Genomic DNA, 24,317 nt, shown 5'->3' with positions numbered 1-24,317 from the left:
CTTTGTGAAGATCCAATGAGCTGGGCAAAACCCTTGGCAGAGCCCTTAGTGGCCCTTCATGGGCACTCACTCAATAAACGATCAGTACTGATAACCACAGTCATAACGAGAGGACATCAGCAACGGCCATCATGGTAGAACCGGTCCAGAGCCTTGCTAGTCACTTGGATACTCATCAGACACTGATTGGCAGGAACACTTTGTGCCGGGGACACATGTGAGCATCATACAGCCCCTGCCCTTGAAGGGCTCCCGGACAGTGGCAACGGTGAGATCAGCCTGGAGCTGAAGGAGCTCAGAAGAGGGGGTCCAGCATTTCAAGCTAAACCAGAATGTCCTGTGGGGACAACCAAATAGAAGACTGGGGGTCCGGGTCATAGGCACAGGCTGGAAGCATTTCAACCTTCAGAATGCTATGAGACCCATAAAGCTAGTACCCAGCAGGGAGATGGGGTGAGACACAGGCTGGGAAATTTTAGGCAAGAAAGAAGACTTTGGCACTGTAAAGAAGCACATTTGTGGTCCAACTCCCTTCCTTGTGGAGTGACTTTTGGCAAGTTACTCTTTTGATCCTCCCGTCTTCATCTAGAAAATGGGATGAAATCTCCTCACAGAGTTATTATCAAGATGATGTTTTAAGACAATATGGATAAAGCTAATAATAGCAGGCACTCAAAAAATGGGAGCTCCCGTCCTTTCAGAGAGTCTGGGTTCAGATCCCAGCTCAGTCCCTTACAAGCCCGATGGCCCTGGGTCAGTTACTTAACCTCTCTGAGCTTCAGTTTCCCCATCTGTAATCGTATCTATCTCATCCGGTTGTTCTGAAGATCACGTGAGTGAACCTACACAGGAGCACTTAGAGGCCCTGCACATGTGACGAGTACTGTATAGGTGTTAGTATTTTTGCTTCCTATAAGAGGCAGGCTGTCAACTAGACTCTGAAGGAGAGAAATGGAAGAGAGGAGGACCAGGTCAGAAGAGGAGGACAGGCAGACACAAGGCAGCAAGACTGCGGAAGGGGCGCCCACTCTGGCTTTTGCTAGCCTTGGACAGACAACCCCAGCATTTGCTCACTTAAGAAAACATCACTCATTTTGAACAGTAATCTGTTCACATAGTTTTGGGTTCAAATAAAAAAGTAAAAGGGTATGCAGCAATATCTTTCTCCCACCTCTGGTCCCCAGTTTCTTATTCTGCCAAAGAAATCCTTATGTGTGTAAAGGGAAATTTTATATATTAGATATATTATGTCCTCTATTATAAATCTTAACCCCTTTTGCACAAATGATAGCATCCTCTACATGCTATTCTGCACCTTGCTTTTTCTCCTCCCACTTTGTAGGTTGCTTCATGTCAGTTTATTCACAGCTTCCTCCATATTTTTTACAGTTACACAATTTCCCATTGTGCAGATGTGCTGCATTCTCAAGCCATTTCCCCATTCCTTCTCTCAACAGGGGGCAGGAGTTGATTTCTCCATTTGATAATTAGAGGAGCTGGACCGTGGAGTGGGGTTGGAGTGACTGGATGGGTCACCACAGTCAGGACCTGAACCCAGACATCCACTCCAGATCTATTTCCAATGCACTCAGCTTGAGGCTAGTTCTCAAGTGCCCCACAGAGAAAGGCTCTAGGTAATGGAAGGGCCTTTGGATCATATCTCTCTGCATCCCATCTCCACTTGAACACCTCGGGCTGGAGTGGCCCCTGGGTCACCATTGTGGTGGAGGATCCTAGGATCCTTCCAGGCGGGCCATTGAAAAGACCTGGATCAGCTCAAGGGAGGGGCATGAGAGCACTGACCATCTCTCACAGCTGCTTGGGGCAGCCTCCATCTCCCCAGGGGCCCAGAAAGAAGACATTTTCAAAAGAAAATGCTTTCAGGCCCATGGACGTGTTGAGCAAGTGCCCCTGAGGCCATTTTTTACCCAAAGATGCTCCAAACAGATCCAGAGGCCAGGGGCAGGGCTTGTGGACACCGAGCTGGGCGCTGGGGTCACGGTGATTACCCGTGGGCCTGTGTGGTTCTAACCAGGCTCTGGGGAACCCCAGGAGATGCAGGCAGAGCCAGAGCCTGGCCTGGGCATAGTCTTGCCCTTCAGCCCTGCCTGAAAGCCCCTCTTCTTCAAGCCCCCCTGCATCTTGTCTAAGCCAAAGATACCAGGCAAAGCCTGGGAGAAGGCTGCTCCCCCAGGGCCCCAGGTGACCCCTCCCTCTTTCTCTTCCTGCTTGTTCCAACACCACTCTCCCCCCAGTCAGTTCATGGGAAGAATGCCGTGTCCTCTGAATGGGGGCCAAGAGTGACAGGTGGTGGCAGTCTGAGCTGCATGGCCCCTGGTGTAAGAGATCCTCTCCTCCGCCCCCGCCTCCCTGCCTGCACCCCTGCCTCCGCCTCTGCCCACCCGGCCCAATCCCTTACAACTGCCTGAGGACTGCTCCTGGGCAGCCGCTGCGAGACAGACAGACACCAGATTGCCTCTCTCTGCTCCAGGTGCCTCTCTCTCCTCAGTCAGCTGGCCCTGGCCTCCTCTCAGCCAGACAGGAGGAGGAATCCTGCAGCCCGACACACCTTTCTCTTCTTTCTGCAGCTAGAAAGACTTGAGTTAGACAAGCAGAAGCACACGCCTCCCTACCTCATGGCGACAGAAAACGGAGCAGTGGAGCTGGGAATCAAGAGCCCATCAACAGGTGCCAAGCTGGGGAAGGAGATGGAGGGAGGAGCTTGGGAAGGGGTGTTTGAATCCAGAGTTGGGCCTGTTTCTCAGTGGGAGTTCTGTGCCTGAGGCCTCCTTTATGGCGCATGGAGGACCAAGAAATCAGGGTTATCTCTGGTACAGTGGGGCTGGATCAAGGGCCAACATGAAGCCGTCCCCAGAGAGACTGGGAAAACATGAAGTCCCCATTGTTGGCGCCTGAACACTCAGGGCGACGGATGGCAGGGGCATCAAGGCCCACCAGGAGACCAGAGCCTCCTACACAGGGCCGCTGAGGTCTTGGCAGCCCATCTCTAGAGCCCATGGAGTGGCCCCAGAGGCTCAGTGGGACAAGCCCTTGCAAATTGTGTCCTGGGTGGGGACCTGGGCCTGGAGCTGGTCTCTGGCCAGCCTAGCTGGGGAAGGAGGTGTAGGAGGGTGGATCCTGACTGGTGTTTCACCTCCTTTGCAGACAAGGCACCTAAAGGTGCAGCAGGTGAAGGACCCCCAGCTGCAGAGAAAGACCCTGGTCCCCCAGACCCAGAGAAGGATCCTGATCCCCCAAACCCAGAGAAAGAACTTGGTCCCCTAGATCCAGAGAAAGAAATTGGTCCCCCAGACCCAAAGGAAGAACCTCATCCACTCACCATGAAGAAAGATGCTGAAGCCCCAGCCCCGGAGAAAGGGGGTAGTGCCTTGGCCCAACCCTCAACCAGCAGCCAAGACCCCAAGGGAGAAGGACACCTGGGTGGGGGGCCTGCGGAGGGCAGTGCTGGGCAGCCGGCCGCCCTGCCCCAGGAGACTGCGACAGCCGAGGTCAGTGTCAAGAAGCCCGAGGCCAAGCAGGGGACCCCAGGCAGCCAGGACCTCGGAGAACCCAAGCTGCACAAGGAGGTAGCAGAGGGCCAAGAAGCAGCCAGGAGGGGCTCACCCGCCTTTCTGCACAACCCCAGCTGCCCTGCCGCCATCTCGAGGTGAATGGCCCCTGGCCGGGAGCGGGGAGGGGCCCCGCAGTTCCTCTGTCTTGGGCACCGTCATCACACTCAGTGCTAGACGGGGTAGTTCTGATGTTCACCTCCCTCTGTCCTGGGCATCGGCCTGACCACTTTGTCTCCCTGAAGAAACCAGGATTTTGTGATAGTTCACAGAAGCCTGGAATGTCAGGCAGGAGAGGTCCTCAAAGACCTCTTCTCCAGGCATCTGGAGTCCAGAGTTCCCCTTACCCCATGAACTTGGGTCTCGCCAAGGGCAGGACTGAGATGTCAGGAGGAAAAGATAATCCGTCTGCTTAATAGAATTATTGGTATAATATGGAAAGATGACTAATAACCAGACTGATAGCACCAGTCTCATGGTACAACCCGTTATCCTTACCTGAATGCCAGTCATATTAATGAGGTTATTAATGATGTATTTATCGTAAACCACAATAATAACACCATATCAGTTTGAATTATGTGGTAATATAAATTAATATCATTAATACATTATCAATTGCATCACCACAGTTTTATGAATCAAGAACTACATAACCTTCCTAATTGTTGCCACATAATGATTAACCAAATCAACAATCCTGTTAACAGTTATTAATGATCTATTAGTGCATTGATACTCAAGATAACAACCACAGACATGGGAATTCCCTGTTGGTCCAGTGGTTAGGGCTCCTCGCGTCCACTGCAGGGGGCACAGAGTAATCCCTGGTCGGGGAACTAAGATCTCGCATGCCATGTGGCATGGCCAGGAAAAAAAACCCCATAGACATTTATGGTATTATTAACATCGCTTGATTTTGTATGAAGTGAATTCAGATGCATCACCCCACGCGTTTGGGGTGGGGGCGGGTCGTATTAGCTCCAGATTGCAGATGGGGCTCTGGGAGACCTGCCTGCTGGCGGGGTCGTGGCTGCTGAGGGCGTCACCTCTGTGTTCTCACTTCTAGCCCTGAGAAGCCGCTGGCTGAGAAGCCCCCAGATGAGGCAACAGAACTCATCTTTGAAGGGGTGCCCGTGACCCCAGGCCCCACGGATCCTGAGCCAGCCAAGGTAGCAGAAGGAGAGAAGAACCTCCCGCAAGGCAGCCAGAAGGAAACAGAAGAGAAGGCTCCAGGCCAGGCTGGCCAGGCTGAGGTGCAAGGGGACACCTCGAGGGAGATGGAGTTCCAGGCTGTTCCCTCCGAGACATCGGAGGTGGGACAGGCCCTCAGTCCCACAGCCAGGGAGGAGGACTGCTTCCAGATTTTGGGTAGGCTGGGGCTGCCCTGGGGCTGAGGTAAGAGGGAGAGGGCTCCCCATGTCTCCCCACTTGGAGGACTCAAGCCCACTGAGCTGCCTCATCAGCCTGATCCATCTAAGTGTCACCCAACCCCAGGAAGTATGAGTTCCTGGTCCCCTTTGAGAGATGGGGAAACGGGGGATAAAAAAAGGGAAGTGGGGCACCCCAAACCCATAGCTAGAACAGGATATGAACTTGTCAGGACAGCCTGACTCCAGAGCTCACTTTTTACTTTCTTCTACCTTGACTAAAATGGGGCTTTAAAAAAAAAAATCAGGCAAATTATTGCAGCAACACCAGTTCTCTGGACAGTGGGATTTGAAGTCAATCTGTAGAAGGGCTCAAGTGCCAGGCTTTGGTAGGTAAACTGCATCCTGGGCGGGTGGGGAGGCTCCTGGGAGCCATAGAGGGCTCTTGAGCTGAAGAGCACAGGTGTGTGTGGGGGGGGGAGGGAGGGTTGGTGACCAAGGTAGCTGGGCACGTGAGATGGGGCAGGACTGTGGAATGGCCTTAAGTGACGACGGTTTATTCAGCGGGCAGCAGGGAGCCATTGAGCATGAGTGAGCTTGGCAAGCAGGTGAATAGGAAAAGGGCCTGGGCAGGAGTGCGGCAGGGCTGGGGGTGGGTTGAGATGGGGTCAGGAGAGCCCAGAGTGTCCTGACAACCCCCTTCCTCCAGGCTGAGGTGCCCTGGGAGACCCGCCAACCTGCCTGGTGAGCGGCACCGTGCCACCCAGACAGGGTGGGAGGGCCTAGGCGGCTGGGCGGCAGCCAGGAGCCCTGCCTCCTCCCCTGAGCAGTGGCCCAGACCTCCGGGCCCACTCCACCCTGCAGTCACATCCTCGAGTGACGGACCTGAACAACCTCCAAGGGCCGCCTGATTTATCACCGGCTTCCCTGCGGCCTCTTGCTATTTATAAAGAGGTTTCCATTCCCCATGACTCAGCCTGTCTGGCCCCATGCTGTTCCCCATGCTGTCACTAGGTGGCAGCCTCTCCCTACCAACATCTCCATCCCTGGCCCACCCCACCCCACCCCCAACTCTGCCTCTGGGCCAGGTCGAGGGAGGACATCCATTCCACACGTGGTGAGAGCTGGCGGCGTTATTAGAGGGGATGGGAGGCAGGTCCCATCCCCTACCGCAACAGACATAGTAACCCCTATCGGGCGCTCCACCATCATAGATGCCTTTTTTTTTTTCTTTAATGGAAATGCAGATAGCTTGGGATGGAGTCTTCATACCTTACAATGTGGGAGGGTCCGAGAAGTCCAATCAGCCGTCCCCACTGTTGTGACGGGAGAAGCTGAGCCCCCCCTCTGACAGAGGCAGAGGCCTCCCAAGGAGGGTGTGTGTTGGTAGCAGAGCTGAAATTGGAAAGTAGGCCCCTAGGCCCTCTCCTGGAGCCAGCTGTCCCCCAGGTATCACTCGCTGAACTTCCCTGGATGCGGCTCCGGCCAGGCAGGAGGGCGTGGTGCCAGGCTGGGTCCTCGGCAGCCCCCGCACTGACTGTGATGGCTTTGCTCTGTTCCACAGATGATTGCCCGCCACCCCCTGCCCCGTTCCCCCACCGCATCGTGAAGCTGAGGACTGGGAACATCAGCAGTCAGTTCAGCCTGAACTCCAAGGAGGAACTGGGCGGGTGAGAGCTGGGACCTCAAGCCCCTAGCCCACCAGCAGGAAAGCATCGAGCCCCCAGGCCTTACATCTTCCCCATGAGAGGCCCAGACACTCCGACTGGACATGAGCAAATTGGTGCCACATGGTCACACTTGTGTGCAGCCTGTCGCATGGCTGGTGTGTCACTGTCACTCACACAAACACACCATTGGTCATTCAGTGTCTCCCATAGGAAGCATAGAGTATTTTCCTGTCTGTCTCAGTTGCAGGCACCACACTGACCCCCCTCAAGGCGACTCCTGCTTTGTTAAAAGTCCTGAAGGTGCCCTCCCCCAGGGCCCAGGGCCCCTTCCTGCCACAGTCTGCGAGCTGCACATCAGCGGCCATCCTTTGATGAGCCCACCCTTCCTGGGCCTGTGGTCTACGTGGTTCAGCCGTTGTCCCTGCAGTAGAGCTCACAGCTTCTGGAGGGAATCGGAGCTGGCTGGGATGTGTGCCCCCATGTCACAGGGAAGAGAGCACAGCCCCTCACCCCATGGCCCTTAGAACTCCTTCATTCCCAGCCCCTTCTCTCTCCAGTGGCAAGTTTGGAGCAGTCTGTACCTGCACAGAGAAAGCCACAGGCCTCAAGTTAGCAGCCAAGGTCATCAAGAAACAGACACACAAAGACAAGGTAGTGGGGGTCTGGCTGTGTGGCAGGGGGAGGGGATCCTTGGAGTGGGTGCCTCTCACCTCCCTCCACCCACACATCTGCACCAGGGGCCTGGTGTACGAAGCTTAATGCACTGAAGCTATCACACAGATAGACAGACAGACAGACAGATAGCCCTGCCACAGGGGCCTGATGCCCCTGACCATAAACTTGACCCCGCGGTTAGTGAATTTATCCTGGGGACTCACCCCCTTCATGCCCTCTGTTCGGTTCAAGTCAATAAGTGCCGATGAGTGCAGGCTCTGGGCCAGGCCCTGTGCTGGTGCTGGAGGTCCCAGAGGGAAGTCAGTTGGTCCCTGCCCTCAGGGAGCACCAGGGTAAACAGGCCTCGAGGGCTCTGCCTCTAACACCCAGCCCAGGCCTGCTTCAGAGCAGTGTTTGTTCAAGGAGTGAATGAATGGCTGAATGAATGAGGCAGAGGCTCATGTGGAGTGAGGGAATTAGGTGTGTGAGGAGGTGATGGTGACCTAGCAGGCTGGCATGGTGAGAGCTGTAAGTCAGGAAAGCTAGGGTGGGGGGTAGGGGTGGGGGTCACAAAGGAGGCTCCTGACTCACCTGTGGGTTCAGGGAAGCTTCTCCTGAATGAAGACTTTGAAGAAGGAGGAGCTGTTTTCCAGTGAGGAAGGCAGGGGAGAGAGTTTCAAACAGAGAAGACTGTGGAAAGAAAGGCCTGAGGGCCAGAAACGGCAGATACCTGCTGGGAACGCTTGAGTCAAGGTCTAGGCCAGGGGAGCAGAGACAGCGGCACCTGCAGAGGCCTGGAGAAGCAGGAGAAGCAGCTCCAGAGGAAGTACTGCAGCCCTGAATTCCTCACCGTGGCTCTGAGCACATATGAACAGCATGGATTTTCTATGTGACTCTGTCTTTCTCTGTCGCTTCCACTTGATGGGGCCTGGATCCATGTTATTGACTGCTGGGTCCAAGGCCTCTATCATGGACCTGGCTCAGCGTAGATGCTCAAGACATATGTACTGTGTAAATTAATTGGAGTCAGCTGTTGATTAATTAATTATTGGGCACTTTTTCTGTGCGGTTCAATGTGTCAGGTGCTAGGAAAATGGTAGTAAACAAGTCCTGATGCGCTAGAGAGGAGGGACAGATGGCTAAAACCAAACTAAAACAAAAAACATGCTGTCAGGAACTGAGAAGTGTTAGGAAAAAAGGTAAAGCCAGGTAGGAACAGGGTCGATGGGGGCCGTTCAGATAGGATCAAGTGAGGTTAGGCCTCTCTGAGGAAGTGGCATGGAAGGTGAGATATCAACCAAGGAATGGAATAACGGGAAAAATGGAGCAGTCCAGGTAGTGATCCAATGCTCTGGGGGCATAGTTCCGGGGAGAGACCTGATCTGTAGCATTTGCCAGTTTCCCTGGTGTGAATATTCCTACCGTTGTTGATTTCACAGATGTGACCACTGGTTTGCAAACATTCTGAAAGTGACAAATAATGGCAGCTGAGAGTAGGAAGGCAGTGATGGGGGAGGTGAGAAATTATTGGATTTGTAATCCAGCTTAAGGGTAGAGTCAAAGGATTTACTGATGGACTGGATGAAGGGTGTGAGGAAGTGAGAATAAGACAGGAATCTGGGAAAGCTCCTAACTTTTTGTCCTGCACACCCAGGTGAAGAGTGACGGCCTTTTGCTGATGGGCAAGCTGGGGGCAACTCAATTGTGGGGAAGGAGTGGTATCAAGAGTTTAATTTTGGACATGAGAGATTTGAGATGCCTGTTAGTCAGACATTCAGGGGGAGGGAGGGTAGGCAGTTGGAGAGATTGGTGTCTGGAGTTTAAAGGAGCACTCGGAGGTGGAGATACGGATTTGGAAATCAATCACATTTGGATGGAATTTCAAGGCCTGTGACTTGAGGAGAACGCCCGGGGGGAGAGTATAGAGCAGGGAGTCCTGAGCAGGGAGGATGGAGCCCACTATTCAGCCAGGGGGAGGAGAAGAACCAGCAAAGGAAAGGTGTCCCAACAGGAGTGACTGTGTGGTGAGGACACAGACTTGAGGGTGGGGAGAGGTGGGAGGCGAGGAGACCAGCGAGGAGGAGGCGGGCAGTGGTCCAGGCAAGGCCCAACAGGTCTGGTCAAGGGCAGAGGTGTAGAGGGTGGAGGGCAGGGAGTAATGATGCTCGGATGGTCCCCATGACTTCCCTGGTCCCCAGGAAATGGTGATGCTTGAGATCGAGGTTATGAACCAGCTGAACCACCGCAACCTGATCCAGCTCTATGCAGCCATTGAGACCTCGCACGAGTTCGTGCTCTTCATGGAGTAGTGAGTGCCATCAGTGGGGTGGGGCCTGGGGAGGGGGCAGCGGGCCCGGAAGCAAGCCTGCAGAGGGGTCTGTGCACACAGCATCGAGGGCGGCGAGCTCTTCGAGAGGATTGTGGACGAGGACTACCACCTGACTGAGGTGGACACCATGGTGTTTGTCCGGCAGATCTGCGACGGGATCCTCTTCATGCACAGGATGAGGGTTCTGCACCTGGACCTCAAGGTACTGGGGTGGGGGCTCCCGGGAGGGGTCGGGCGCGGCATCCATCCACCTGCGACCAGCGTCGCAGCCAGCCATCCCTCCATCCTCCAACCCCTCCTCCTCCTCCATCCAGCCTTCCATCTGTAGATTCAAAAAGGGTTTATTGAGGGCTTCCCTGGTGGCGCAGTGGTTGAGAGTCTGCCTGCCGATGCAGGGGACACGGGTTCGTGCCCCGGTCGGGGAAGATCCCACATGCCGCGGAGCGGCTGGGCCCGTGAGCCATGGCCGCTGAGCCTGCGCGTCCGGAGCCTGTGCTCCGCAACGGGAGAGACCACATCAGTGAGAGGCCCGCGTACCACAAAAAAACAAAAAAACAAAAAAACAAACAAAAAAAGGGTTTATTGAGCACTTAGTAAGTACCAGGAACAGGGGACACATCAGAGAGCAAAAAAGACTTGGTCCCAGCTCTCAGGAGCTCCTAGTCTGGTACTAAGTACTTGCTGAAAGGGTCTCTTGCCCCACACTCAGTGTCTCACACTTGAAACTTGCTGATAAGTGTTGCAAAAGCACCTGCCTCAGTGCAGACCTCTGACAGGCACTGCGAATGTTTGTTCATTTATTCCACAAATATCTGTTGAGGGCCTACTAGATGCCAGGCAGTGTTCTAGGTGGTGGAGATCCAGCGGTGAACAAATTAGATAAAAACGCCTGCCCTCACGGAGCTTACGTTCTAGAAGGGGAGTCAGAAAAACGCATCAGTAAGTATAGTGTCAGTGCAGCAATATGCACGTGGCAGGCGCTGACAAAATGTGTAGTGAAAGATTATGTCTCTCTTCTGACCTTGCTCATTAGTACCCTGCATGTAGCAGGTCAGGGAGAGCAAATAGATTTTACGCGTCCCGCCAACTCTGATCAGCTGGCATTGGTTGTCTGGAGCTGAGAGACATGGCCGTGGCATGGAGTGGGCAGGAGCCCTATGAGTAGCGGGTAGCCCCATCCTTAGGGCAGGTGTTAATGTTTGTGGGATCAGTGGCAAGGCTAGTGGAGAAGATGAAATCTGAACACTGATGTGGGTTAGCAAAGTGGATGGTCCTTTCATTCATTCACTTGGTAGATACGTACCAAGTACCTGCTCCTGTGCTACTGTGCACAGTGCTGGTCATGGACGTTGCCGTCAAGATGATGAGGACATGCCCCTGTCCCACGGAGCCTACAGGTCAGTGGGGGAAACAGACATTCATACAGTAATAACCCAATGAATAGATCATTTTAAACCATTAAAAGTGTTATGAAAAAGTACGTGAGAGTAATGGGGAAACATACAAGGTGTAACTGGAGAAGCAGGCAAGGGCTGGAGCATTTGAGGTCCAAAGCAGGAGATGCTCCCGCTGCTGTGGGCTAACACCTCCACCGTGCTTACCAGGGGTCAGAGCTGCTCAGGGTGTGTTCAGAGTGTGTGACAGCCCATTGGGTCAGGTGTGCTGTTATCATCCCCACTGACAAGTGAGGAAGCGAGGAGGGTCAAGAGGTGAGTTTCAGTGGGGCCACCGTAGCAGCAGGGCATTTAGGAGGCGGTCATAATAAGCCAGGAGAGAGATGGTGGGGCTGGAACCAGTGGCAGTGGGGGAGGGATGGGAAGTGGTCAGATGATGGATGCATTCTGAAAATAGAGCCAGCCGGGTTTCTGATGGTTTGGATGGGGGAGGGCAGAGGGAAAGGAAGGAGTGTGGGGGACTCCTGAGTTTCTGGACAGAGTGGGTGCCTGCGTGGTGGCATCGGAGCCTGCCTTTCTCCTGTGAAAGCCATTTTCTTTGGGGTAGGGCAGGGTCTCCAATTAAAATGCGGTGTCCTGGGAAGAAGGTCAACCTTAAGTCTCTGTATCCTAAAGTGTGTTTTTCTTCAGGAAAGCAGTAAGTTGTTCATCAATAAAGGGTTTCACGTCAAGTAACTTGGGTGAACCACAGCCTGAAGGCACTTCCCAGGGCTCTGGCTACAGGGCTTTTCAGGAAGTCCCCTGTCCTCCAAAAGGAGGTCTGAATCTGTCTCATTTCCCCTACCGATTGTATCCTGGGGCCTTTCTTTCCTTTCCCTGTTTCGGTGGAGCCCTGGGTTGGGCTGTTGAAGTCACTAGCATCCTGCTCTGAATGAGTGCAGCAGTGTGAAAGGACCTTCAGAAAGCCTATCATTTGGGGCCTCAAATCAGACGCACACAAAGCCCAGACGAAGAACAGAACCCCATTAAACGAGGTGGAGGCCCCGGGGTCACAGGGGTCAGGGGCAACTCCCTCCCAGCCGTGTGTAGCCATGTGGCTGGGGCTTCCAGTGTTTCAGGAGGTGCTGAAACTCAGGGGTTTTGTGCAGAATCTGCCTTTTAACCCTTGTTAACTACTTACAACGTTTCTGCCCTGCAACCCCAGATTAGTCCTCTGTCCTTGTGTTACATGAAGAGGAAATGGAGGCCCAGAGCGGGCGGGACTAGCCTTGCATGTGACTCACATAGTCACCTGTGCTTGGGGCACAGGATTTCTGGGAGCCTTGGCTGAGTATCTGCTGGGCGCTTTGTTAGACGCTGAGGGTGGGGAGCAAGGCCTGGAGAAGGTGGCTCCTGCCCTGCAAGAGCCCCTCTCGGGCCTCAGGATCCTCCTCTGTGCCTGGAGCAGGCAGGTCTGAGGGTCTCTGATGGGCTGTCCACTCTAGCAGCCTGGGCCTCTAGTCCCGGGAGCCTGGGACTTGGATGGACCTGGGCGGGGAGGGAGGGTGAGCCAGGTCAGAGGTCAATCCAGGCCACCCCCTTCTCCTCAGCCAGAGAACATCCTGTGCGTCAACACCACGGGCCATATGGTGAAGATCATTGACTTCGGCCTGGCACGGAGGTACCACCTGGGTGGGTGGCATGGCAGGGCCAGCCTCGAGGTGGGCAGGGCCGGGGGAAGGTTGGAGGGTGTCTGGGAATGGCCTGGGAGTTGTGCTCTGAGCTTTTGGCCTCACCTCCAGGTATAACCCCAATGAGAAGCTGAAAGTGAATTTTGGGACCCCAGAATTCCTGTCACCTGAGGTGGTGAATTATGACCAAATCTCTGATAAGACAGACATGTGGAGCCTGGGGGTCATCACCTACATGCTGTGAGTCCTGAGGGTGCCTGTTGTTTATGGGGTTGGGGCACATGGGTGGGCAGCTGAGGCCTAGATTGCTTCCACCTCCCCACTCCCTCAGTCAGGGGTTTGTGGGGTGTTGGGCGTGCTAGGATGAACCAGGAAAGGGAACTTTGTACCCATTTTATAGATGGAGAAACCAAGGCCCCCAAAGGCATAGTGTCCCAGCCCAGGGCTCTGGGCAGCAGAGCTTTGATGACCCAGTGCACTCATCATTCCTCTTCTTCACTCTGACCCTGGGAAGCTGGGATGATTATGCCCATTTTACAGATGAGAAGAGTGAGGCTCAGAGAGGGGAAGTGACTTGCCCAAGGTCACCCAGCCAGATTCAAACCCAGGTCTGTCCCATATGAGAGGCTGGGGGTCTTTTCAGCGCATGGTGCTGCTTCCTAGGCTCTGTCCCCATCCCTGACCCAATCTCACCTCCCTGCTCCCTGCCAACCCCTCCCTCTAGGCTGAGTGGCCTCTCCCCCTTCCTGGGAGACGATGACACCGAGACCCTGAACAATGTTCTATCGGGCAACTGGTACTTTGATGAGGAGACCTTTGAGGCCGTGTCAGACGAGGCCAAAGACTTTGTCTCCAACCTCATTGTCAAGAACCAGAGGTGAGGCTCACCCCAGGACACGAACCCCGTGTGTGCAAGCCCAGTGTGTGTGTGTGTGTGTGTGTGTGTGTGTGCGCGCCAGCTGGGCGGGAACTGGGCCGGGAGGCCAGTGGGGTGGTGCCTCCCTGGCCTGCCACCCACCCTCACCGTACTGCCCCCTCCCCACAGAGCCCGGATGAACGCTGCCCAGTGCCTCGCCCACCCCTGGCTCAACAATCTGGCAGAGAAAGCCAAGCGCTGTAACCGACGCCTCAAGTCCCAGATCTTGCTTAAGAAATACCTCATGAAGAGGCGCTGGAAGGTACCACAGAACTGAGGGTGGGGCGGAGTGGGGGATACAAGGCAGGAAGAGTCCTGGCCCCACTAGCCCTGTGTCAGCCGGTTCGGTCTGGAAAACAGAATTGGCTTTTCTCTTCTTGTCCTGGGCTGGCTACTGCCCTGAGTGGTGGCCCTCCACCCACCCATCTCCACTGTAGGGAGGGGTGTCCATTTGTGGCTCGGGCTCAGGAAAAGGTCTCTGACCCCATCACAGGCTTCCTCCCCTCATTTCACGAATATTTCTTGAGCATACACTACCTCTAAGGCACTGGGGATACAGCAGTGGACAAAGAGACAAGGATTTCAGTCTTTGTGGACTTGCTTTTGGTAGAGGATGGAGAGTTGCTAAAAGGAGTTAAGGAAGGGCTCTAGGAAAAAATAAGGATGGTCAGGAGTTCTGGGGAGAGGCTGCACTTCTTAGTAGGGTGGCCAGCGGGGGGCACACTGAGAAGGAACATGTGAACAAAAACTTGAAGGAGGTGAGGGCTGAGCCAGGCTGGTATGGGGGGAGGAGTGTGCCAGGCAGAGGGAACAGCTGGTGCAAAGGCCCTGAGGCAGAAGCACGGTGGTCAAGTGTGAGGAACAGGTAGGAAGCCAGCACGGCTGGAGTGGAAGAAGCAAGGGGTAAGGGAGATGTCCAAGAGGATCGGGAGGCAGGGCGTGGAGGGACTCGGCCATGATAAGGGGTTTTTACTTCGAGTGAAATAGGAACCACTGTACTGCCTTGAGCAGAGAGGTACTCAGGTTGAATGAGGGAGGCACTCCTGGAGGCTGCAGTGTCATGGCGCCCCCTGCGGCCAGTTTGGGCACTGCGTCCTCCCTGGCATGGAGCCCTCCTGGAATGAAGGCGACCTTGGGAGACACTCAGCTGTCCTACAGATTTCCCCCTGCCCTGCTGCTGACTGGGACCCCTCTCCCTCATCCCTCAGAAAAACTTCATTGCTATCAGTGCTGCCAACCGCTTCAAGAAGATCAGCAGCTCAGGGGCACTGATGACTCTGGGGGTCTGAGCCCCAGGAGCAGCTGAGGCCTGGACGCAGCCACACAGTGGCCAGGGATGAGGCCACACAGCCCAGAAGGCCGGAGCAGACGGGCCGGATCGCCGGGGCTGACTGGCCAGGACAAGGCTGCACCAGGCTGGGAGGCTCGGGGCTCCCATGCCCCCGCGCAGTGACTGCTTCCCCGACGTGAGCTGCCTCGGATATGGCCTGACTCCATCCTGCTAATGCCTCCCCAGACAGGGCTCCAGCCCATCAGCCACAGCCCAGATGCCACGGGCCCTGCTGAGACGCCACCCGGCTCACCTTCTTGGAACTGCTGCTCTGGTGACCCCTGCTTGGCCTCACCTGGGGCATCCCTGGCCTGGGCTTGCTCCTAGCTAGAGCAGGAGGGCTAGGGGTCCTGGCATATGGGGTTTCTGCAGTTGGGGGTGGGAGGTCCTTGGTGGGGCAGGAAGGCAGACGGCGATTCCTAAGGCCCAGCTGCCAGGGGAGACAGAACAGGCTTTGTGAAGGAGGACCCCCATGCCCCCCCCCGCCTCCCCACTCCCAGCAGATAAGGCCTGACACACCATCTGGTCTGGCCCGGCCCCCGCCCACCTTCCTTGCGACCACCAACACACAGGAACTCTGTGTGAGAGAGAGGACACCCAGCCTGGGCCTGGTGGAGGGGGAGGGGAGAGGCCTGGAGGACAGGGGAGACCACCCCCGAGCTTGCCTGAAGGCCAAGCCGGCCCAACCCAGCCACTCCGGCCCCCATTCCAAGGGTCACCCACGGCCTCGGATGATGGCGTCAGCAGGCCCAGGAGGCGTGGGAAGGCCGTCGGCAGCCCCCAACCTGCTCTCAGCTTGTGCCTTGTAAATAAATGTACAGGTTGGAAGTGGCCTCCTTTCACAGTGTGTGTGCGCCCGGGGTGGGTCTCAGCTGGCCACCGTTCATGGAACACTGCTGCGGGCCAGGCACTTTAGCAGCCTCAGGAGCCACACTACCCAGTGTGTGATCTAGGCAAGTGGCTGCCCACTTTGTGCCTCAGTTTGCTCATCTGTGAGAGGGAGGGCACAGCACCAGCCAACATTTAGGGGTGACATTACTGTGTCAGGCTCTATTTAAGTGCTTGTATGTCTATTAACTCATTTATGAGGTCATGAGGTAGATATTATTATTATTCCTCTTTTACAGAGGGGGAAACTGAGGCTTAGAGAGGGGAAGGAACTTGAAGGCTTTTCAACAAGTCAGAAGCCGGGGCTTGAACTGGACTCTTCTACCTCCCATAGCAAGGCTCTGCCCGCAAGCCCACTCTGCTTCTCACCGAACAAGGCGTAAGCAGGAAGCAGAGTCTCCAGGTGGAGCCAGAGGTTTGGGCCTGCAGTGGCGGGGGTCCTCCAAGAGGCCTGGGGGAGACAGCTGTTCTCCGGTCCCTTCCATGGGCCCCAGCCCGCCTCACCCCAGGCCTGCAAGGCAGGGGAGGGCCTCCATCTGCTGGAGGGGGCAGCCCAGAGGGCAAGAGAGCTTAACCCCAATAAGGTGCAGCCTTTCTGGCTGTGAGGACAGCTGACTCAGAAGTGGGACTGGCTGGGCTTCCCTGGTGGTGCAGTGGTTGAGAGTCCGCCTGCCAATGCAGGGGACACAGCTTTGTGCCCCGGTCTGGGAAGATCCCACATGCTGCGGAGTGAGTGGCTGGGCCCGTGAGCCATGGCCGCTGAGCCTGCGCGTCCAGAGCCTGTGCTCCGCCACGGGAGAGGCCACAACAGTGAGAGGCCCGCGTACCGCAAAAAAAAAAAGAAGTGGCACTGGCTTAAGTGGGGCAGCTGGTCTGCCTGCTGGGGGCTTATTGGTTCCAGCAAGAATGGCAGTAACAGCAGCTCACGTGCACTGAGTGCTTGCAGGGTGCAGCCCTGGCCCAGCTCTGTGTGTTCACGTGACTCTGCTTCCAGTGACCCTGCACGGTGGGCAATTGTGTTATGTCCATTTCTCCGATGGGGCAGCCAAGCCTCAGGGAGGCTAAGCCATTTGCTCAGGGTCACACAGCTAGTCAACGGCAGAGCCAGGATTTGTACCCGGACAGTCTGGGCCCAGAGCCCCTGCCCTTAACCACCACACTATCTGCCTCTGAGAAATCTTGGACAGAGACCATGACCGTTCATCCTTCCACCCCCTGCTTCCATGAATATTGGCCTGGAGGGCAAGGCCAGGTCCTCAACCCCACCCCTGCCCTGTTCCAGCAGATGGGTGCGGAGTCCCCCTACAGCAGGTGCCACATGGGGCAGGGTATGGGGGACTTTGGAATCTGAGCCTGCTGGGGCTTGCACCTGGGGCTTGGGGGGCCTGGGGAGCATGGCCTAGGCTCTTGGTGGGATATGTGCTTATGGGCAAGGCCTCTAGGGCTGTTGATCCCTGCCTGCCTGTCCGCCCGCCACCTGCTAGCTGGGCCAGGCCTGTGGTTTCCTCTGAGTTCTCTCAGCCTTGCTGGCCCCCGCCCAGGCTGAGCCTCGGCCACACAGCGTGATGATGAGGGATGAGTCACCGCCATAGTGGAGGGGTAAGGAAATGAGGTGCAGCCAGCACAGAGATGCAGGGCCTGGATCCAGCTAGGGAAACCGAGGCCAAAATGAGAAGGCTCCTCAGCAGAGACAGCAACAGCTGGGACTAGAACCCAGGACTCCCGACTCCCAGCGCAGGCCTCTATTTCCTCCTCTATAAAATGCAAATGACAGCCTCAGCTCCACTGTCCTCTGCCACTCTGAGGGCCATTGTAACAATCCAGAGATGGGATAGGGTGCTCATTCACCCTATTTCACAGGTGAGGAAACAGGTTCAGAGAGGGAAAGTGAGCTGCCACACAGCAAATTAACATGTCCTGGGAAGGAAGCCCACCCAGAACCATGGAGCAGGGCTGACCACTGCCTCTGTCCCTATCTGCTCCTGGGAGCACATCTTCGAAAGCTCTTTTTGATTCATCAGGTGCCTCCTTTGGGCCTCCCCTAGTCCCTGGAAGTAAAGGAAATGGACTCAACAATATGGATGGGAAATGATGGGAGTTCAGAGAGAATTTGCTCCCCCGGGGCCACGGAGCACACCCAGGAGAAAGCTGGTGTGGCAGGCCCTGGGGTGGGACTGAGTCTCAGTCTTTCTGTAGAGCACTTCCATTCCCAGCAGCCTCGGAGCCACCCGAGAGAGGGAGTGGATCTGCGCTCGTTTGGGCCTGCCAGCTGGAGCCAGAGCCAGGACCAAAGCTCCAGGTCTGGGTCTGGGGTTCTGCCAGTCCCGGGCAGCCGACGGCAAGAATCCCCTGCCCCTTCCTTGGTGTGCCCTGCCCACCCCATGCCTGTGTTGTGGGCTCCCCCTGACCGGCGCCCATCACAATGCCAATGCTGTAACCTTCCCTGCAAGGTGCTCTGTGCCCCATGGGGCCAGGACCACGAGCTGCTCCTTCACACTGTCCTGGGCCCCCCTTGTGGGCTCAGAAGGGTTAACACCCTCAACAGGACAGCTCCTCCCGATGGGTCCCAGCCCAGAGAGCGTTCCTCCAAGATTATTTCCTGCCTCTGGGCCTTGGCCAGGCCCACAGTGACCACCCCCATGGGTCTGAGGCCGCATCTGGTTTGGATTACACCAGGGCTGGTGACGTTGCCTTTTCCTGTCGGCGTCCAGTGGCCTCGAATTCCACTGGCCACCTTGGACCCAGCAGGGCAGCTGTGGGAAAAGATTCAGCCAGTGACAGGGCTGCCCCAAGGGTGTGAAGCAGCCAGGGCTGTCCTGAAGGATGTGCCCACCTGGACCAAGCGCCCGCTCGTGCAGCTGCCCACACACCTGTTCCTTCCTTCACTCTAATGGGTGTTATTTACTGAGCACCAGGCACAGTGCCAAGTGATTCCCATGTATGGACTCATTTCATTTCCCTCCATGAGTGGGTATTTCCTTATCAGCAGTTCACAGATGAGGAAACTGAGGCACAGGGAGGTGATGTACAAGTCCATGGGTTCCCAGCTAGTAAATAGTGGGGTCAGCATGCAAAGCAGGTGGCCTGACTTCAGACTCATCCAATTACTTCACAGCTATTTCTTGAGCCCCTTTTCTGGGCCTGGCCTTAACCCAGAGCCTGGAGCTGAATTAGTCATGGTCTCGGTCTTCAGGGAGTTCACAGCATCTGGAACCCCAGGGGTGGGAGGGTGGCGATCATGGTGAAGCTGGAAGGGCGTGGAAGGAGACACTAGCTCCTATTCTCTCCTCTCCGGTGGGACTGACAGTCAAGCTGAGAGCAAATAAGGAGCAGGCCTCTTCCAAATAGAGCGTGTGCTGGGGGTACGGGGTGTTCCAGGCAGCTCCAAAGACTTGGAGCTGAGAACAACCTTGTCTTGGAGCATCCCAGGGGGCTTTTGCATATGAGGAAGCAAGAAGTAAGTCCGGAGAATTTGGTGGGAGTCTCAAATGCCAGGCTGAACTGGGGCCATAGGGAGCCATGGAAGGGTTTTGAACGAAGGAGACATGATCAGATCTGTGGTTTAGAAGGATCCCTGCAGCCAGGGATGTCAGTGAGGGAGAGACTGGAGTCAGGGAGGCCAGAGGGACGTTGGGCCATGTCTGCCTGAGGGGCTGTGAGGATTGTGGGGACTGGAGGTGGGAGCTGCAGACCTCATACACTGCCAGGGAGACAGGCCGATGACAGAGAGACTGGGTGCAGGTCAGGCAGAATGGGGTTCACATCTACTTATTTGCCCTCTCTGAGCCTCAGTTTCCTGTCTGTAAAATGGGATAATAGTACTTGTCTCCCAGGGTCGATGCAAAAGTGACATGAGATGTGCAGATCGAGCACCTGGCCAGGCTGCTGAGCTTATGCTCGTTCCACAACTATTTCTCCAGCCCCTACTTTGTTCCAGACACTGTTCTAAGTGCTGGGGACAAGCAGCCAATAGACAAAAACCCCTGGCCTGGTGGAGTTTCCTTCTGTTGGGAGACAGACCCTGGACAGCAATAAAATGAACTTAGAGCGTGTTGGTGGGGTGGATGGGGGATGCGGTGGTCAGGGAGGCTTTTCTGAACAGAGACTGAGGGGCATGAGGGAGTGAAGATCGGTCCAGGCAGAAGGACTAGCAAATGCAAAGGCTGTTTGGAGTGGGGGCGGGGAGGGCAAGAGCAGCTGAAACCAGATCACACAGGCCTGTAAGGACTTGGCCTTTGGCTCTGAGTGAGCCAGGAAGCCCCTGGGGGGTTCTCTGAGATTTAATCCATGGCAAATGGATTTATCCATTTATCCATTCAGCAAATCTTTATTGAGGGCCTGCTATATGCCAGCCAGTGGGTTAGGGAAGTGGATAAAGTGAGTAAGGCAGACCCAGCCCCTGCCCCCAGAGGCTTATGACACAAAGGCAGAGACAAGCAAAAGGGAATGCACACAGAGATGCAGAATTCCACATTGCAACAGGTGCCGGGTGGAGGAAACAAATAGGATGCAGAGGTGGAGAAAAATCTAGAGGCATCCAATCAGATAAGGAGGTGAGGGGAGGCTTCTCCCAAGGAGGTGACGTTTAACCTGGGCTCTGGATGCTGAGAAGTCAGCTAGTGGGGAGTGAGCATTCCAGGCCGAGGGAACAGCGAGTGCAAAGGCCTAGAGGTGGAAACACTCATGGAGATGTCAGCTGCCTTAACTCAGCTCGGGAGGGTGAGCCTCCTGTTTGTCTCCCGGAGAGATCAGGGCACCGGAGGACTGTGGTCTGGCGGAGGCAGCCCTGGCCTTTCCAGGGGCCACAGGCAGGGCTCTGGCGGACTGTGGGACTAAATAGGACTCTGGTCTGTTTTTAGCCTGGAACCACTTCCTTCAGCCCCACCAGCTGCCTCCCTGAGTCACCACCCAATTACCAGCAGGGCAGGAACAGGGGATTAGACACCTTGGGGTCTGGACCTGTGGGGAAGGAGGTTTTGCCGTGTGCAACAAATGGGCAGAGAGGACTGGGCTGAGGGTACAAGGACCTCCAGTGGGGCTGTTTCACGTTCCAGTAGTTGATGTACACTATTATATTAATTTCAGATGTCCCATTTCATTCGTGTTGACTGAATTGTACACATATTGTGCAAGGTGAGGTTTCCCGCATGCCCGTCCTGTGGGCTGAAGTCATTGCCCCATTTTACAGATGAAGAAACTAGTACTCAGAGAAGTGAATCTACTTGCTCTAGGTCACACAGCAAGGAAGTAAAGATGCCAGGAATTGAATCCAAAGCTTTGTGTATATAACAACCTTCCCTCCCCCTGCAACTTCCCACCTCTACAGCAGCTAGACCTTCCTGGTGGGTAAATCAGGTTAAGAAGACAAGCCCCCAGGGCCCAAATATTTATTTTACTTAAACAATTACATTGCTGTTTCCATGTGTCAGACCCTGCTCGAAGCACTTTGCAAGTATTAATTCATGTAATCCTGACAACAATCCCATGGATATAGGTACTGTTAGTGTCCACATTTTTTAGATGAGGGAAACCCAGAGAGGGGAAGCAACTTGCTCAAGGTCACACAGCTAGGAAGTGACAGCTGGGATCTGAAGCCAGTCAGTTGGAGTCCAGAGCCCCTGCTCGTAGCTGCTCTACCTACTGCCTCTGGGAGCCTGACCTTTCAGGGGTGACGGGAGGCGATGTTTTGGCTGAGGCCTGGATTCCTGGGTTTGTACACTGCCAGTAGGCAGACATGCCAGGCTGGCCGACACAACCTCCCCCCACCGTCTTCCTCATTTCTGTGGTGGCCTCAGAGTGCCCGCCCGCCAAGGGGGAGCGTCTCCCCACCCTGGCCCAGGCGCTGTCTGGGGTGTGGGAAGGAGCTTGGAACTCCGGGCAGTGGAATGCCATAAACCAGGGAAGGAAGCGGGTGGGCGGAGAGGCGCAGGGAGATAAGATGTGGAGGGTGGAGGAGAGGCTGAGGAAGGCCCAGCCCTGAGGGTGGGGGTAGCCTCCCTGGAGGCAGAGAGAGCAGAGACCAAAGGACCAGCAGGTGAAGAACTTCCTGACAGCCCTTCAGAGCTGCCAAACTTGGGCGGGAAGGGGCCGGCTCTGAAAGCGGCAGGCTCCCCTTTCCTGGAACCCCCCCCCAACCTGATATGAACTGCTTGGTGTAGAGGGGATTCAGAAATCAGGCAGGAGACGCCCTTTCAACTCTGATATTCCAAGAATCTGAGCTGCTGTGATTAAAAACTCTGCAATATTCTGAAACGCCACTGATCCTACCATTTTAGATTTCGATTTAGCCTAACTCTACAAGGCCCCTCGGCACCCTCTTTTGCTCTGACCTGCTGAGGAGGAGTGGGGGCTGGGATCCCCTCCTGGAGACAGACCAGACTCCAGTGAGGAGAGTCAGATGGAGTGGCCCCTGTCCCCTAAGAGCTCTACAGTTAAGGCAGCAGAGGGGGTACTCCTGCCCTCTGTGTGACCTTGGGCATGTCACTTACCTTCTCTGGCCTCGGTCTCTCCATCTGTGCCGAGGAGCTTTCTCTGGGTCGGCCCAGCTTAGGCATTCTGAATCTCTGCTAAGCACTGTCCACCCCTGGGTGGCCAGGCCAAAGGCAGGGGGTGTCTGTTGGTCATGGAAAGAATGTGAGGGCAGGAGGCCCAGTGGGTGGGGTCCCCAGGCTGGGCAGCAAGCAGAGGGCAACATGAGATCATGGTGTCTGGGCCTCCTGGTCCAGTACTTCTGGGGATGGGATCCCTTCCAGGCTGTCCCCCAGGTTAGACCCTCCCTGGCATCCGGATTCAGAGAGTCAGGCTGCCCTTTCCCCTCACCCTGCAACCCCCTCACTGGACAAAGGGAGTGAAATCAGGGCCCAGAGAGATGGGCACTGGTCCAGGCTCACATAGCAAGTCCAAGGCAGGCTCTGAGCCCAGGGCCCTGCTTAGGGACTGGGGCTGAGGGGACTGTCTTCACTTCTTGACTCTCTGGGGGGACCAGAGAGGGACATGGAAGGGGCTCATGCCCAGAGCTGAGTCTGTGCCTCTGGGTGCACTTGACCCCCTGCATGTTTCCCCACCTCAAAGCATGGGCAGGGGGTTGCAGCTTTCTTCCCCCCAGGCCCCCACCCCAGTTAGATGCTCAACCTCATGGGGGGTGGGCGGGGCAGGATGCAGAAGCCTGGGATCCCCGAATCGGGCCAGCCTCCCCATCCTCCTACGAGCTCAGGACACAGGCTGGGAAGGGACTGGGGTCACCAGGTCTCCACAGGAATGCACCACAGGGAACAGTGCCCGGCAGAGGCCTCTTTCCCTGACCCAGCTGAGAAAGAACCCCCGCCCCCCCGAATCTGTCCTTGTCTCCGTAACTGTCTCTGCGCATCACACACACACACACTCACGTACACACGGAGAAGTACTGACCCACACAGGCACACACGGTGGTGCGAACCTCTCCTCACCCGTGCCCTGCACTCGCGGGCCTCCGTCCCCTCCCCTTTCAGCCACGAGGCTGCCTGAATGCGACAGGACAGACCCTCTTTCCCTCCCCCCATTGCTCCATGGGTTCCAGGCTGGGGTCCGGCACACACGGTAGGGAGGGTCCGCACAGCTGGCTGGGCATTCTTCCACCCCCTTCTGGCCGCACTGAGCCCGCACCCTGCAGGTGCCCCCTCCACCCTGGCTCTGGAGTCTGTGGGAACCAGACAGTTGGGGCTGTCCAGCCGGGCTCACTTCCTCCCAGGCCCCAGGGGACCTGCTGAGGGAGGAGGGAGCCACAGAGACTGAAGCCAGCGTGGCCGCCTGCCCGAGAGGGGTGTTTTGGAGGGGACTGGGCTGCCTGCCCAGCGAAGGGGTCTCCAGCCCGCTGAGCGTCACCTCATGGGACATAAGACCCTCCCGCAAAGACCAGAAAGTATCCTTGGCCCCTTTTCTCTCCTATACCCATGATCCAGGTGGGGGGACTGAAGTTCCGGAAGAAAGCCATGTGCCTCTGTAAGTCTGGTGTTGGAGGGTATGGGGACAGTGAGGTTTCAGGTCCCTAAGTTGTTCCTCTGATGGGGGCCACAACTATACCCACTTCTCCTGCTTCCACCCAAGGGGGCAGCTACAGAAGGCCAAAGGTCAAGGCTCAGTCTCTTCTAATCTGTACCCAGGGGAGCCACCGCCTCCCCCCCCACCATGAGGGAAATGCTTTCTTAAAGAGTCCCCAGGAGACCTCAGAGAGCTGGGGGCTCAGGGATGTCTCCCAGTCACGCGGGAAATCCAGACAGGGGAAGTGTGCCTGCCTTTTGAACCTTGGGTTCCCTGTCTGTCCAAGGGTTGAGGGGTGGCTTTTTAGCCCTGGCATGCCAGGATTCAAAAAAAGCCCGCCTCCCTCTGTGGGGGTCACCCTGTGGGCCACGCTGCATCCTCACGCAAACTGCAAGTAGGGGCCGGGGGTAGAGCCACACAGACCTGGTTTTGATTTCCTCTCTGCCACTCATTGGTCATTTGGAGCCAGAGCTAGTGAGCTCCAACTTCTTTGAGCCTCAGTTTCCACCAC

The 24,317-nt window shown here is 55.9% G+C and overlaps 1 protein-coding gene across 1 annotated transcript; it reads left to right on the top strand.

Moving 5' to 3' along the window:
- Positions 1–2,636: 2,636 nt before the first annotated feature.
- On the top strand, positions 2,637–14,873 carry MYLK2 (myosin light chain kinase 2; the record flags this gene model as incomplete). Its single annotated transcript, XM_081257202.1, has 12 exons — positions 2,637–2,688; positions 3,166–3,667; positions 4,639–4,940; positions 6,504–6,609; positions 7,167–7,260; positions 9,462–9,571; positions 9,653–9,794; positions 12,576–12,646; positions 12,768–12,896; positions 13,381–13,533; positions 13,702–13,834; positions 14,781–14,873. 12 exons carry the CDS (start codon positions 2,637–2,639, stop codon positions 14,859–14,861), a joined length of 1,875 nt encoding a protein of 624 aa, XP_081113328.1. The 3' UTR covers positions 14,862–14,873.
- Positions 14,874–24,317: the final 9,444 nt, after the last annotated feature.

Source organism: Mesoplodon bidens, assembly GCF_964165515.1.
Source record: "Mesoplodon bidens genome assembly, chromosome: 15".
Taxonomy (NCBI): Eukaryota; Metazoa; Chordata; class Mammalia; order Artiodactyla; family Ziphiidae; genus Mesoplodon; species Mesoplodon bidens.
The sequence above is the reverse complement of the archived record's forward strand: the minus strand, read 5'-3'. Positions and strand labels throughout refer to the sequence as shown.